The following is a 13399-nucleotide window of genomic DNA, read 5'->3' on the forward strand; positions in this document are numbered from 1 at the left end:
CTTTTTTTACACTATTTGATTAAGCGACCATTCCGATGGACTGATTGGATTGAGCAGAGTGTCGAGAAATGTCTTTCAGCTCTTATCTCCATAAATCGCTCCTAACGTGCCAAATCAATGTCTGCGCTAAACTTCTTCCACCGAGGTTCTAAGTGCTTAACCAGGGGCTCAGTCTCATCTCCACCCCAAACCCCATTTCCTGTCACACATGTGCGTTGTGATGTTGATGAGGCTCCATTATAGAGCAGGCAGGGGGTACTCTGCAGGCCTGAGGGCCGTGTGTGTGTGTTCCTCCTTGGCTTTAATTCTCATTTACTGATTTACAGTGCTGCTGACTCCCCTGGTGATGCTACTGATTAAGTGGTGGCAGCTGTGCATTCTTTTGTTTTTATTTCCCTCCTCACTTCAGAACTAAAACTGATTGTTACTGACTTAATTACTGAATGTATTTGTGAATCGGTACCCTTTTTACACATACAAAATAACTTAATGAGCAACTTTGACAGAGCTATTGCTCTGAAGGCTTTAGCACAACAAGGCACAGCCTCTTGGTTAGTCCATCCTGAACCCGGCCTCTTTTTAGCCCCATAATGGCTGCTGTGGTTTACATTTGGTGTGCTCGGACTGCCTGCTCTCCTCTGTCTGTGGTTTTTCAAGGAAAAGAGCCATTGGCGCTATTCAATTTGAATCCTGAAATAGATTAGGAGGCCAGGCGTGGAGAAAACTGATCCTCCTCACTGAAGCTTCTCTTTGTGCTAAATGGCAATGTTCATTCACTCAGCTCTGGTGTTATCGGCTGAGATTAGAGCGATATCTTGTTGCTATTGATGTTTTATTGCAGTTTTTGAAACCCTGAATACGGTGAATCCCACAATCAGTTGACAAAGGAGGGAGAAACTTCCTGACATTTTATTGATTCTGACTCTGACCCATCAGGCGTTTGCTTAAAGGTCAGTCAGAAGTGTTTGATTTCTGTGGTGCTCCTGGGCAGAAGACCTCTAATTGTTGTCTGTGGTGCTTGTTATCTCTCATATCCTTATAATACATACAGGCTGTTTTATAGTTGCAAAAATAGTAGTTCTGTTTTGGGGCCAGGTTGAGATAAGGAAAGCATATCTTTGTGCTTCTTGTTCCAGAAAGATAACAGAAATGTCCTGTTTTTCAAGAGATTTTTTTATCTGAATCGCTGATGAAAATTAAGTTATTCTCTGAAGTGAAGATTTTAGATATAGGATAATTTTGTCCTTCCCAAATGGTTCATTTCTTTTACAGTTGCAGTCAAAGTAAATCCCTCAGGTCACTAGCTATCTTGGAGAAGACGGTAGACCTCTTTGTCGTCAGTGTTGGGTGGTTGTACTCGAATGGGCTGCATCCATTTGGCAATAGTTTCAGAAGGCCAATTCAAGCAACAGTTGTGCAATTTTCGGGTTTGGCTTTTGAATGAGCCGCAGACTTTCCAAGGCATTCGTTAAACAGGTTTCATAGTGAAGTTGTATTTAATTACAAGAGCACCAATCAAAACACACAATCCAAAGCCTTTGGTATTTAATGGATGCATGTTTTGGTGTTGAATTGATAACCAAATATGTGAAAACGTTTGAAAAGTGCCGTTTTCCCTGTTTGAAGCATCGGTGCGTCTACGTGTGCGCAGAGAGAATAGGTAGCTCTTTAGTTGCAAATTGTAGTATTTTAGAGAAAGCACTTACACTAATTCTTCAGCATAGCTGTGTAACGTGGCCTCGAGTGATTCCAGGATTAATTGGAACCAGGTTGTGGTAATGAAACAGGTTTAGTGTACCTGCCAGAGGGCTGCTCCTCTTTACACAAAGACTATTTTGGAAGTATATTCCGTGTTCTGCAGGCACACATACAGCAGCGGGTGTGTGCACCAGTGTGAGGCCAGAGAGAGAGAGAAGTTTGACACATTGAACCAATACTGCGACAACACACTTGTCGGAGACACGTGCTTGCACAAACGCACTCTCCCAGACCAGACAGGACTCGCTTCTTCTGGATTTTCTCGAGGTCTCTGCTGGGATCAGGCGCAGTGACGCAGCTGTTGTGACCAGCTGGGTCGGCCCGTGAAAAGAGAGAGGGGGCTACAGCTCAACGTGTGTTCATGAAGTCGTACGTGTGTATTAGTTGGGTACTGGTGCCGAGTGGTGCCAGAGGAAAGGTAGTGAGGGAGGGAGGTGGCGTTGCTGGTAAAAGTGAAAGGGATAAGAGAGTATAGCTAATGAACAGAGTTGAACAGCTGTCAGCTCAGTCACTCCTCAGCTCGGGAGCACTGACCTCTCTGTCACCCGACTATACAACCCTGTTTCCTTATTGTTTCTTCAATGCAGATAAACACCAACATGTCCGTCTTCCCACTTCAAGCCCCCCCCCCCCCCCCACACACTTGAAAAGTTGAAACGCATCTCTTTTCCACATCTCTCTTTGACTTGTGTTATTTCACTCGGTTTTCTGGATTGAGAGTCTGTATCAGAGACTGGTCCCTGTTGGTGCCAGGCAGGCTGCGGCCGTACCACCGGATCAGAGACATGTGCCTGGCCCATGTCTCACTTCCCTTCCACTCCTGCCTTGATCTGGTGAGGGAGAGAGAGGCATCTGCTGCCTTTTATGGCAAAGACTGGCCTGAGAGAACTTCACCAAGGACAGAAAAAGCTGTGTGTGTGTGTATTTGTGTGTGTGTGTAATTGTGTGTTGCTGCTAAAACAGACTATACACGTATGAGGGGAGGAGTGCTGGCAGAGAGGAAGTTTTCTTTATCCTAAAATAAACTAATGGCTCCAGACGTTGACCTCCCCTTACCACACAAATGTTCTCAAGAGGTGGAGGAGGTGTTTTTTAATGGAAAATTATGAAATTGCTGATGGAAAGAGGCAGGAAATGGCTAAGTGAAACAAAATGTTTTCGAAGGGAGAGGGAGAGGAGGGGGTGTAGAAGAACTGATTTGAACCTTTTTTCAGTCAAACACTTTTTTTCTGAAGGGCTTAGCAGAGCTGTTGGTGTCTGTGGATGAAGCTCCATCCTTGAGTAAAGCTCTTTCACATGATGGAACATGTAGCTCACAGCGCAAAACCAAACGGACCACATGAATCTGTCTGTACCCTCATGGGCAGGAAGAGGGGTTTGTCTGTTTTGAGGAAGAGAAGGAAGCGGACAGAGATGAGGATAAATGAAACCAGTGATACAAACAGGCATGGGAAGGAGCCTTTAGAATAGATACAAAACTTTAATTTTAGTTAGAGTAGAGGTCAAGGAGTAAGGAAATGGGAAGCTGATGGAACAGGACAATAGTTGGGAACAGAAAGGGGGGGGCAGGACAAGGTTAGGACGACGAGGTCTGAGGCATTTGAACCTGAACAATTAGCCGATTGGACCGATGAGCCTGCAGCCGTGAAGAGAAAGAGGCACCTACAAGCCTAAAAGAAGACAATATGTTGTAAAACACTGAAATAAAACAAATGAAGAATGGAGGCAGGACCGACCGAACGGAAGAGCAGAGCAAGAGGAGAAGAGGGGTGAAACAGAAAGTGTCCACTCATTAATAATTAGCCAGCAGTGTAATCTGCCGCGACCAAAACGTGCTCAGGAGCTGCATGTTAGGAAGATCCGAATACCTTGATGAATCATTAGCCAGCCAATGAGAACCCGAGCAGTGTCGTGTGTCTGTGAACGTGATTCTGCAAGCGTTGGTCCTTCAGATCTCAGCGTTTTCACAAGGTGGCCCAAAGGCAGCCCGCAGCTAAGAATATCTCTTGACGGCTAAATTAGACGACAGCGAAACGTATAAAGGGGGAAACTTAAACATTTACAAAGTAAACGGTTGCCCGGCTCTTAATGCATCCACATGTTGACATGCCTTCCCTTGTTTGCTGAGGTGGAAAACAGGCCGACGCTTCCTGGAGAGGGGAATTAAACGGAGGTTTGAACACTGCTTTGGCAAAGAGGCCTTGTGCGCCACAGTTCTTTCATGTTTTGTAAGTGTTTGTTAGTTCCCATGGATATCAGCTGGGCCGGTGTCGAATCTACCTCCTCTCCTCATTCCTTTCTCTCCCTCTGCCCCCCCTCGTCTGTTCTCTGTCCTGTCTATCTAAATCTATTTCTAATGTCTCTTGCTGAATGTGCACAGGTCATTGCTTCTTTCCAGGAAAAGCCTGGCGATGGTCTATTGAAAGTGAGAAGGTTTTTGACTGCAAACAGTGTCCATGATGCCTCTTCATTAGTGCCGTTAGAACAGCTCTCGTCAGTCCAGGAGCCGGAGTCTTCTGGGAGTGTGACTGGGAAGGAAATGGGAAAAGCGAGAGCCAAGAACACATTGCTCGACCATTGTGTTTGGACAGAGGGTGAGCAGAGAGGAGGGATGAGAACTGGAGATTGGGCGGAAATGAGGTTCAACAAAAGCACAATAAATTCAGGGAGCAAACTGAAATCCCCTCGTCCTTAAGCAAACCCGAGCAGCAGTAGCAGAGCCAAGATGGAGCAAAATAAAGATGTTGGGAACAGAAATGGTCATCACAGGATGAGAAAAGCCTTGACGAGAACAGGGTTATTAGACAGTTGATTACATTAGTCCCAGATTGTCCCAGACAACTGTGCCTCTGTTTATTTGTCTCACTTATGTATGAAGGCTTTTCAACCTTTAACTCCAGATTGCACTGCCTGCACGGTTGCAGATGGCGAGCAGGGGCCGGGGGAGGAGAGGAGACAGCCCTGGAAGTGCAGGAAGAGTGTGATATGACATCCCTGTGCTAAAACTAGCAGTGGAAGTACAAGGCGCTGGGGACGGACGACTGTGTGGAAGCTATAGACCTAACATTAGGTCAGAGTTTGGGGGTCAAGCGCAGCAACTGAGCACCCTTTATCTGGTCTCTTCAGTTTTGGGAATGTCACAAAGTTTTGTTTTGTTACTTTTTAATTTGTGTAGGAAGTTAAGAGATTCAGTTGTCGATGCTTTCTAGATCTCTGTGCCTGAGCTTATGCTACTCTCTATGCAATATTGCGTCTGTCAGTAGTTTTTTTTTTCCATTTTCAGTGCATTTAATGCAAAACGATGAACCTTTGCTAACTTCCCAGTTCATCAAGTGGAGTTTTGCAGAACCAACATCCTCCACACTTAGTGTTGGCTCAGCAGCTAACTACCTGACTGTCATGTGACATCATGTAGACCTGTCTGGAAAAAAGTCCAGCAAAGACCTGGCATTTCTTCCCATTCTATACAGCATCCATTTTAACAGGAAAAGCACCATTTGCTTTTCAATCTCTCTTTGTGATTTCCTTCATCTTTTATTGTCCGTATCAAGTCCTTTACAGCTCCTTAACCGGTCCCCCTTTTTCTTCTGCAGGAAGTCGAAGGCGAAGCCAAATGGAAAGAAGCCGGCAGAAGAGAAAAAGCAGTATCTGGAGCTCGAGTACACAAAAATCCGTGTGGTGGATTTTGACCTCAAAGAGCTTGTGGTGCTGCCCAGAGAGATAGACCTCAACGAATGGCTCGCCAGCAACAGTGAGTAACTATTCAATGATGTGCATACAGTATATGTATGGTACACAGAGTAGCTCCATCAGTCATACCATAGTTGAGGATGATGTCTTGTACAGAGAACAGAAAGCACTGCTGTAGTTACTAAGCCTGGAAGCAATTCAACACGGTCATTATTCAAATATGAATATTTTTTTAATATGAAATATTTACTTTGACAGAGTCACGCCCTTAACATGATCCAGGCCTGGCACAGCGCTGAGCCTGTTCCCAATAACACCCCACGCCACTTCTTTAAACACCGTGGTTCAGTGCCAGACTCAGTGACGGGTTTTAACTCTTGAAATTTATCGTTGTCTTTATGAGCGTCATTTCTGGAGTTTTGTAAACTCCCTGTGGCCTGGCTGCTTGATCGATCTTTAAGAGATGCTTTTTCTGTGACACTATGTTCCGTCTCCCTGACTTTTGTTATGGTTACGTATCCAAACGGAAAAGGAAAAAAACATTCTTTAGCTAGCGTTCTTTCTTTCTTTTTATTTTAGACTGATAAAACGTAGCTATAGAAAACGGATGAGGCATGTTGAGTGTGTTTAAGTGGGAACACAAACAAAAGGTCTGAGCAGTGTTTTGCTTAAATAGTTTGTTTAACCAAATCAATTAACATGTATAAACCAACAGCACTTTCAATGGGTATTCTCTGACTTGGTGGCTACTTTGTGGAGCTCCAGCAGAGGGGAGGGGTCCTGTGGGCTTTCCTCCAGACGGTGCAACTTTTACATTGTGTCCTTTGGCTCCTTTTTCCATACAGATATGCTTATCTGCTCAACATGACAGAAAATCATAGAGCAGTTTTTACAAAGTGGAGCCAGATCAATAAAGCTACTGCCTGAGGTTCAGTGCAGAAGCACAAATTATTACTTAAATTATTATTTAAAGCCAGGGTTGCCTACTTTGTTCTTGCCCTCCAGCTTTCTTCTGGAATACGTTGTGTAGTCGCTACTCAACATGATAAATAAACTTAACAATAAATCCAAAGTCTCTAAAACACGTGAAAATGTAAAGGACTTCTAACACAAAGTCAGCCATTGCTTCTCCTAAAGTTGAAACAGAGAATGCGGCTTGTATGTAGCGCCACATTATGCTCTTCATTCATGTAATTATATAATCAACAAACTGTCAATGTTTTATTAGATGGCTTATCAATTAATTCAATTATTTAAATTAGTTATGGATGATTATGTTGACCAAAAAAAACATGTTTTCTGCCCAAATTAACACTATTTTCACTTCGTTGCTTTTAAGTAAATTAACTGTCTGCTATGAAAAGTATTCAGATTTTAGAGTCACCATTCAAGAAAGATCTCACAAGTCTACACACGTCTAACATACAGAATTAATATTTTTGACTCGGAGATGGTTTTCTTCTCACTGATTACACCCCATTTAATTATGCCTTGTTTTTGCAGCACAACAGGTTTTGTAGGACTTTCCTCGTGGCAGAAATACCTGTTTCAGCTTTCAGTGACTGGAGCGACGTCTTAAATAGTTGCGAAAGGTTCAGCCACCTACCATTATTTCCATTTTTCTGAGGCTCACACGCTGTTGAGGGATGTGATGGATTAGTATGTGCATGTGACTGTGCCTGTCCCAATGATCACATGGACCGACACACAGTGCTCTTTGATCTTCTGGCAGTATTTTAGTTATTCACATCACCCTTTCCTGTGTTTGTTGTAACATACTCTGAAATCCCTCTGTTTTCTCTGCCACAGCGACAACATTCTTCAATCTTATCAACCTGCAGTACAGCACCATCTCAGAGTTCTGCACTGGGGACACTTGTCAAACCATGACGGCCTGCAACACGTAAGTTATCTCCGCCGCGTTTGGTTAATTCATCGCTCGCCTTCCGGGGCCCATTGGTTTATTTATCAGAAATTGGTTAATTCATCAAGGGATGCATCCCCGGTCAGCGAGGGACGACTCGCAACCCAAAGGGTCCATTCAGGTAACTGTAGGTCTTTTAGGTCCACATGGCTTGCTGCAGTACATTGAAGTTGCATTATGCACATTCCAAGATGAATTGTTTATTTACATTGAGTATGGCACCTTTGTGTCGAGCCGAAGCATATTCAAAGGCTTGATTCCCTTTTTTTGTCTTAAAACTGTAAACTACCATAAGGCTTCAGCAGTCTGAGATGATCAATCCAGTGGGTCTTTTAAATCACTCTTTTTTTATCATCTCTTGCCACACACAGGTTTTAGTAAAACTTTTTATTATTTGTTGAGTTGTGTGCCATAAAACCTCAGAAAAGTACCCCGTTTACTGGTCAGGAAATTGCTCATTGCCACTGTACCTACTCAGTGATAACATCATTAGTATAGAAGAAGATGCACATATTTCCAGTCAGACCAAAAACTAAAACCCCAGAGGTCAGAAAACGTTTGGTTGATTTTTTTATTTACAATAATGGGCTAGATTCTTTGGATTTTTGCCTCCAAATAGTTTCAGACGCATCCAGTGTAGCTGCTTTCGGCTTAGTTTGAGTAGCTGAGCAGCGCGGTGAGACGTACTGGATATAGACCTGGTGTAGCTTCACCTTTCATCCCCTGTGGTCCAGCCTGTGTGTCTTGCTGCCTAGATGGAGTGCTGTGATCCAACCGGTAACAAAAGAGTCCGCCTGCAACTCAGGCCTTTTGCTCCGTTGGTAAGGCTTCAGGTTCCTGCCTCGCTGAAGTCAACAGACAGATTCTTTGAAAAGAAAATGCCTGATGATTTTCGAGGGTTAATTAAACAATGATAAACGGTGGTTTCATTGCTACTGTGTGCAGTAAAGTAGGGCATACCTCTGGAGTAGTTAATGTACAGGGCGAAACATAACATGGAGACCTATTCATGGCATGTTAACAGAAGGGGAGGTGACTGACTGTAAGCATTTATCTAACTAGTTTGTCCTGTCGGGGCGGAGTGGTGTCTTTATGTGTGAGCCCTTGTCTTTGGAGAGAGGCCGTCGTTCCCCCTGTGTATACTGAAGTCTGGAAAAACCTGATTATCAACACTTTGAGAAACCACGACACTCACTACACGGTTCTTAACTCATTACAATGAAACTACAACTGCATGCGCTCACCCACGCACTCACCGTGGTTTAAAAATATGACGGTGACAGACAACAAACAGAGAAATGACACGCACGGCAGTTGCTCTGAAAGACAATCTTGTCACGAGTTAACCTCCCAGTCAACAGTGGTTTTTTCCACCGCTTCCACCTGAAGCTGTTGCTACTAACCCACAGCCTGAGAAATGTGTTATATGAATAGTTGAGAGAGTAGTGCAGATTAACATGTTTTTGTTTGCACTGTCTATTGATTGGTGGAAAATGGAGCCAATGACTTAAAAACACATTGCGCAGTTTCTCACAGCTCAATGCCGGATTCAACTAAAATGTTTAATGTTTTTTGTTTGACTTCAACTCGTCCTGTTAAAACTGTCTTTCTAAGAAGAAGCCCACCATTTATGATTGTACCTTCCCCTCTGCCCGGCACCCCACCCTTTCCTGCCCGTGGCACCCGACCCCCCCTCTGTGGTGCAAACTGACTGAGCCACAGTCGCAGCACTATTTTTGGAAGAAAATGTTTCCGTGTGTGTACTCTTTTCTTTAGCATTGGGTTCTTTCATTTTGGATTTGGTTTGATTTCCTATTTTTAGGAGTGTGCAAAACATTCAAGTATTCATTTAGCTCAATTGCAAACATTGAAATTGTCCACCTAAACTTTCGTCATAAAGTTATAGTTGTTGTATCATTGCTTTGATTAAACCGCTCAGGTGTGACCAGATATCATAAAGCCATATACATATTTATATATATATATATATATATATATATAGTTTTTCCCCACATTGTCCAGTGTGCCACCTTTTGCACCATGGTGACATGTATTGATGCCTTGACCTATAACCTCTAAAATAAAATAATTTAAAAAAAAAATATATATATATATTTGTACTTTTTGTACAGTTTGACAATAGTTTCATCATGTCTGGGTGGGTATGTCGAAGTGGGGGAGACATGTTTAGTCCTTCCGACCCACAAACCCACCGTCTAATCCAGAGTGAGTAGGTTTATTGTGACTGTTGTCCTAGTGCTGTGGTCAGTAGGTCCCTCCTGCAGGGTCAGTTATGTGGACACTTTACATTGCTTAGGATGTGTACTCTCTGCCCCACTGCCTCCCAGACCCACACTGCTAACAGCAACACCTACACACACATGTTTTTTAATTGACCTTTCCCGTTTGCCGATCCGTCAGCAGGCCTTTTGTCTTGTTCTGGTTTCCTTCCTCCTCCTCGGTTAGCTTATTCATCTATTCCTACGGTGCTCATCTGCTAGCACCTAGCTCGGTGCTCTGTCCTTCCGTTAACGAAAACTCAGATCCGCCCCAATTCGGCTATCTGGGTCACCTTCTCCGGAAACATTTGATCAGCAGCGGGACTGAGGGGGGGGGGTGGTCCAGAGTGCCTTTACAGGAGTAACAACGGGGAATGTGGCCCAATCGGGAAATTAAAGCTTCGGGGCACGGAATTCAGAAATGAACATGGTATCTGGATGAAGATGTGTCGGTTTGAGACAGTTTGGCTTTTTACACAACACCTTGGGATAACTCCCCCTTTTCCCACACGCCTTGTTAACTCTGGGTTAACCTAAGCCCATGGCTATACGAGTCACACTGCACCTCGACTGGCCCTGGGTCTGTTGGAACTCTTGACTAATGTTTACGTTCTAGAATGACAACAGAGAGGACAAAACATGATGCGGTTTCCTTTCATAAACGATTCAGGTGATGAAACCTCAAATTCTAGGCTGATGAGCTGAAATCGAGGTTAGGCCCCAATGGCATGCGCCAGGATTGACCCTCAAGCCCCAGGCAAGCAGTACAGTGTGAAAAGCACTAGTTTGTAGTGTAACTAGACCAAATCTTCTTTCTGAACGGTGTCATCCAGAATGTGAGAGGTCACATCACAGTATGTTTTTTTTTCCCCAAATGAGGAAATAGGGCCAGGTGATGTTTCATAAAGCAATTTTGTCTCACAGTTCATGTTTATGTTGTTTTTCTTCCTGCTTGAATGAATCCCTTTGTACTCCTGTTTGTGCCTAGTCATCTGCAACCACAAGCATTCTTTGGAAGACATTCATTATGATTAATTAAAACTACATGGTAGTATCCTGTTCCTCATTGATATGTCTGAAATGCTATTGGGGAAAGGTGTACGTCACCATTGCAATGTTTTCTTTGTCTTTCTCTTACTAGAATATACTACTGGTATGACGAGAGGGGGAAGAAGACAAAGTGCACTGCTCCACAATATGTCGACTTTGTAATGAGTCTTTGTCAGAAACTGGTCACAGATGAGGAGATCTTTCCTACAAAATATGGTGAGTATCCCTCTGAAGGTTTCCTGTCTCCTAGAAGTAGCTGATGGTGTACTGCTGCCCTCTACTGCTTCAGATGGATGGCATAAATGATTGTTGTTATTTAGGGCTGGATCTTACAATCATTTTCACTATCAATCTGATGATTTATTTCTGGATTCATTAAAGGACAGGACTGGTTATGTTTTTTATATATATATATATATATATATATATATATATATATATATATATATATATATATATTATATATATATATATTATCCCTTTTTTATTTTTTTAACAAATCCCCATGAAAAGACAAACGATGAAATGTTCTATTCTACTGTGTCATAGATCTCCATTGTCGTCAATTATTAATAACTATTAAAAACTCAGCAATATTACAGTCAATATTATTGTGTTTTGTGCAGAAAATAGTCCCAAACTAATTTCCTTATCGAGTAATGTTTTCTAAACACTTCTTCACTAGTAACACATTTGCATGTGGCTAAGTGTAGTATTGTACAGAAAGTATTTAAATAACACATAATGATGATCCCTGTGCCTAATCCAGTCTTTTTTGTTTCCTTTTTCTCTCCCTCCAGGCAAAGAGTTCCCCAACTCCTTTGAGTCCTTGGTAAAGAAGATCTGCCGGTACCTGTTCCACGTGCTGGCTCACCTCTACGGGGCGCACTTTAAAGAGACAGTGGCTCTGGAGCTGCAGGGCCACTTGAACACTCTGTATGCACATTTCATCGTTTTCGTAAGGGAATTCAACCTGGTTGACCCCAAGGAGACCTGTATCATGGACGACCTGTCCGAAGTTCTCTGCGCCCCTGCCCCTGCCCCGCCACCCGCACCCACCCCAGCCCCTTCCTCCCCAGCCTCAGCGCCCTCCCCTTCCTCACAAAACCACGTGACGGAGAGATGAGCGGCGGCGGCAGCGAGACAGCAGCCCCGGGGGTGATTGAAGATAAGATAGATGAGAGAAGGAAAGACAGCCTGGCCCCCTTCCTTGGTGCCAGCAGGACTTAAAGACCTTCCACTACCCTTGTATTTCGCTATGACACCAACCAACCAACCAGCCGGAAGGAAGGGGGGGAGGGTTTTTGAGGGGTTTGGGGTAGCGGGGAGGGGTTTGTCACGCCAGCAGGAATTGGCGTGAGCATTCCTCCCAGGGGCAAATCCCTCCCATCTTCTCTGCAATTTAAACTAGGAAGAAAAAAAGTATGTGTATGTTTTTTTTTTTGTGGTTTTATTTCACTTTTATTTTTGTTGAAGTTTTATTCAGTTTAATTTTTTGTTGTGCGGAGGGGTGCAGTGTGGCCCTCCCGCTATCCTCTACCTAACATACAGTACAGGAAGGGGTTTCTGCTTCGCTTCAACCGACTATTGTACAGTGTTGTTAACGGGAGGAGATGAGGCGTCTCTCCTCACCTGCAGGCTTGTCCTTCCCTCCTCCTGCAGCTGCGGGAGGCGGCCTGCAGGGGCACGGCCGCTACGCTGGCCAGTAGGGAGCCACGTTACTGCCCGACGGGGCAATACTAGCCAATCACTGTTTGGGTTGTTTATGTGGGGGATGATTGAAGCGCTTCCGACTCAGGACCTAAGAGAATATGTCACTGCTGCCAGAGAGAAGTTGGTCTCTTTTTTTTCATTTTTTTTTTTCATTCTCTGTTCCTTGTTCACCAGACTGCTCAGCCCTTTTATATGGCAGATATTGATTGTGTTGAACTACAGTATAGTCACATAATCACCTGGTGTACCCCTAACAGACATGTCCCAGAGCCCACCTGTAGAGGGCAGCAAACATAATGAGAAGGCAACAGAAACAGGCAGATGGTGAAGAAAATATAAAGATTGTATGATAGATATTTAATCTGATCAGAGAGTCGAGACAGCCTGGGGCCACGATGAGGCTGAATCAGAGTTGTATGCTGGTGCTCAGCATAGCAGCAGCCACTTGAACCACCACCGACACCCACTTCAGCTGCACAGAAGGACAAAGACATGATGTAATGTCTGCAGGCCTCGAGAGGCACAGACGGAGACAGAGTGAGGGGTGGGAGTAGATGATGTGGAGCTGCTCTGCTGTTTAACAGTCAGCAGTACTCCCAGTGCAAAACTCAAATTCTCCACTCCTGGTTTATTATTTCTACCTGTCCTGTTTAAAATTTGCTTTTTTAAAAAGATTATCAGAGGAAAATTAGTTCAGAAATAATAACAATAATGGTATCATTACACATGTATAGAAAATGCACAGTCTGCTTGGACTTTACTGTACAAAGAATCGCAAGTGGGTTCTCTCAGACATAGCCTTCGTATGGAGGAGAATTGGGTTTATAATTCTCCTTTTTTATTTATTTTTTAATTTTTAATTTTTTTTTGCAGGGTTTTTCAGTTCTGGCTCTCGTTTTTATGTATTTTAATTATTAACTAAGTTAAAAGCAATTTAATATTTTAAGCTCTGCGGATTATAATCTAATAAAAGAGAGAAATGCCA

At 43.5% G+C, this 13399-nt stretch overlaps 1 protein-coding gene across 3 annotated transcripts in view; it reads left to right on the top strand.

Moving 5' to 3' along the window:
* mob2a (MOB kinase activator 2a) overlaps window positions 1-13399 on the top strand; it is a 51214-nt gene extending 37815 nt beyond the window's left edge. For 2 of the 3 annotated variants that reach the window (XM_034534720.1, XM_034534717.1), the window contains exons 2-5: window positions 5352-5509; window positions 7258-7351; window positions 10793-10917; window positions 11502-13398. In XM_034534720.1, coding sequence (XP_034390611.1) covers window positions 5352-5509; window positions 7258-7351; window positions 10793-10917; window positions 11502-11827 — 703 coding nt within the window. In that variant the 3' untranslated portion in view covers window positions 11828-13398. Of the gene's footprint in view, window positions 1-5351; window positions 5510-7257; window positions 7352-10792; window positions 10918-11501 lie in introns of all 3 variants that reach the window. The other variant, XM_034534718.1, reaches the window with a different exon arrangement.

The sequence above is a fragment of the Cyclopterus lumpus genome, chromosome 6 (assembly GCF_009769545.1).
Source record: "Cyclopterus lumpus isolate fCycLum1 chromosome 6, fCycLum1.pri, whole genome shotgun sequence".
Classification (NCBI taxonomy): Eukaryota; Metazoa; Chordata; class Actinopteri; order Perciformes; family Cyclopteridae; genus Cyclopterus; species Cyclopterus lumpus.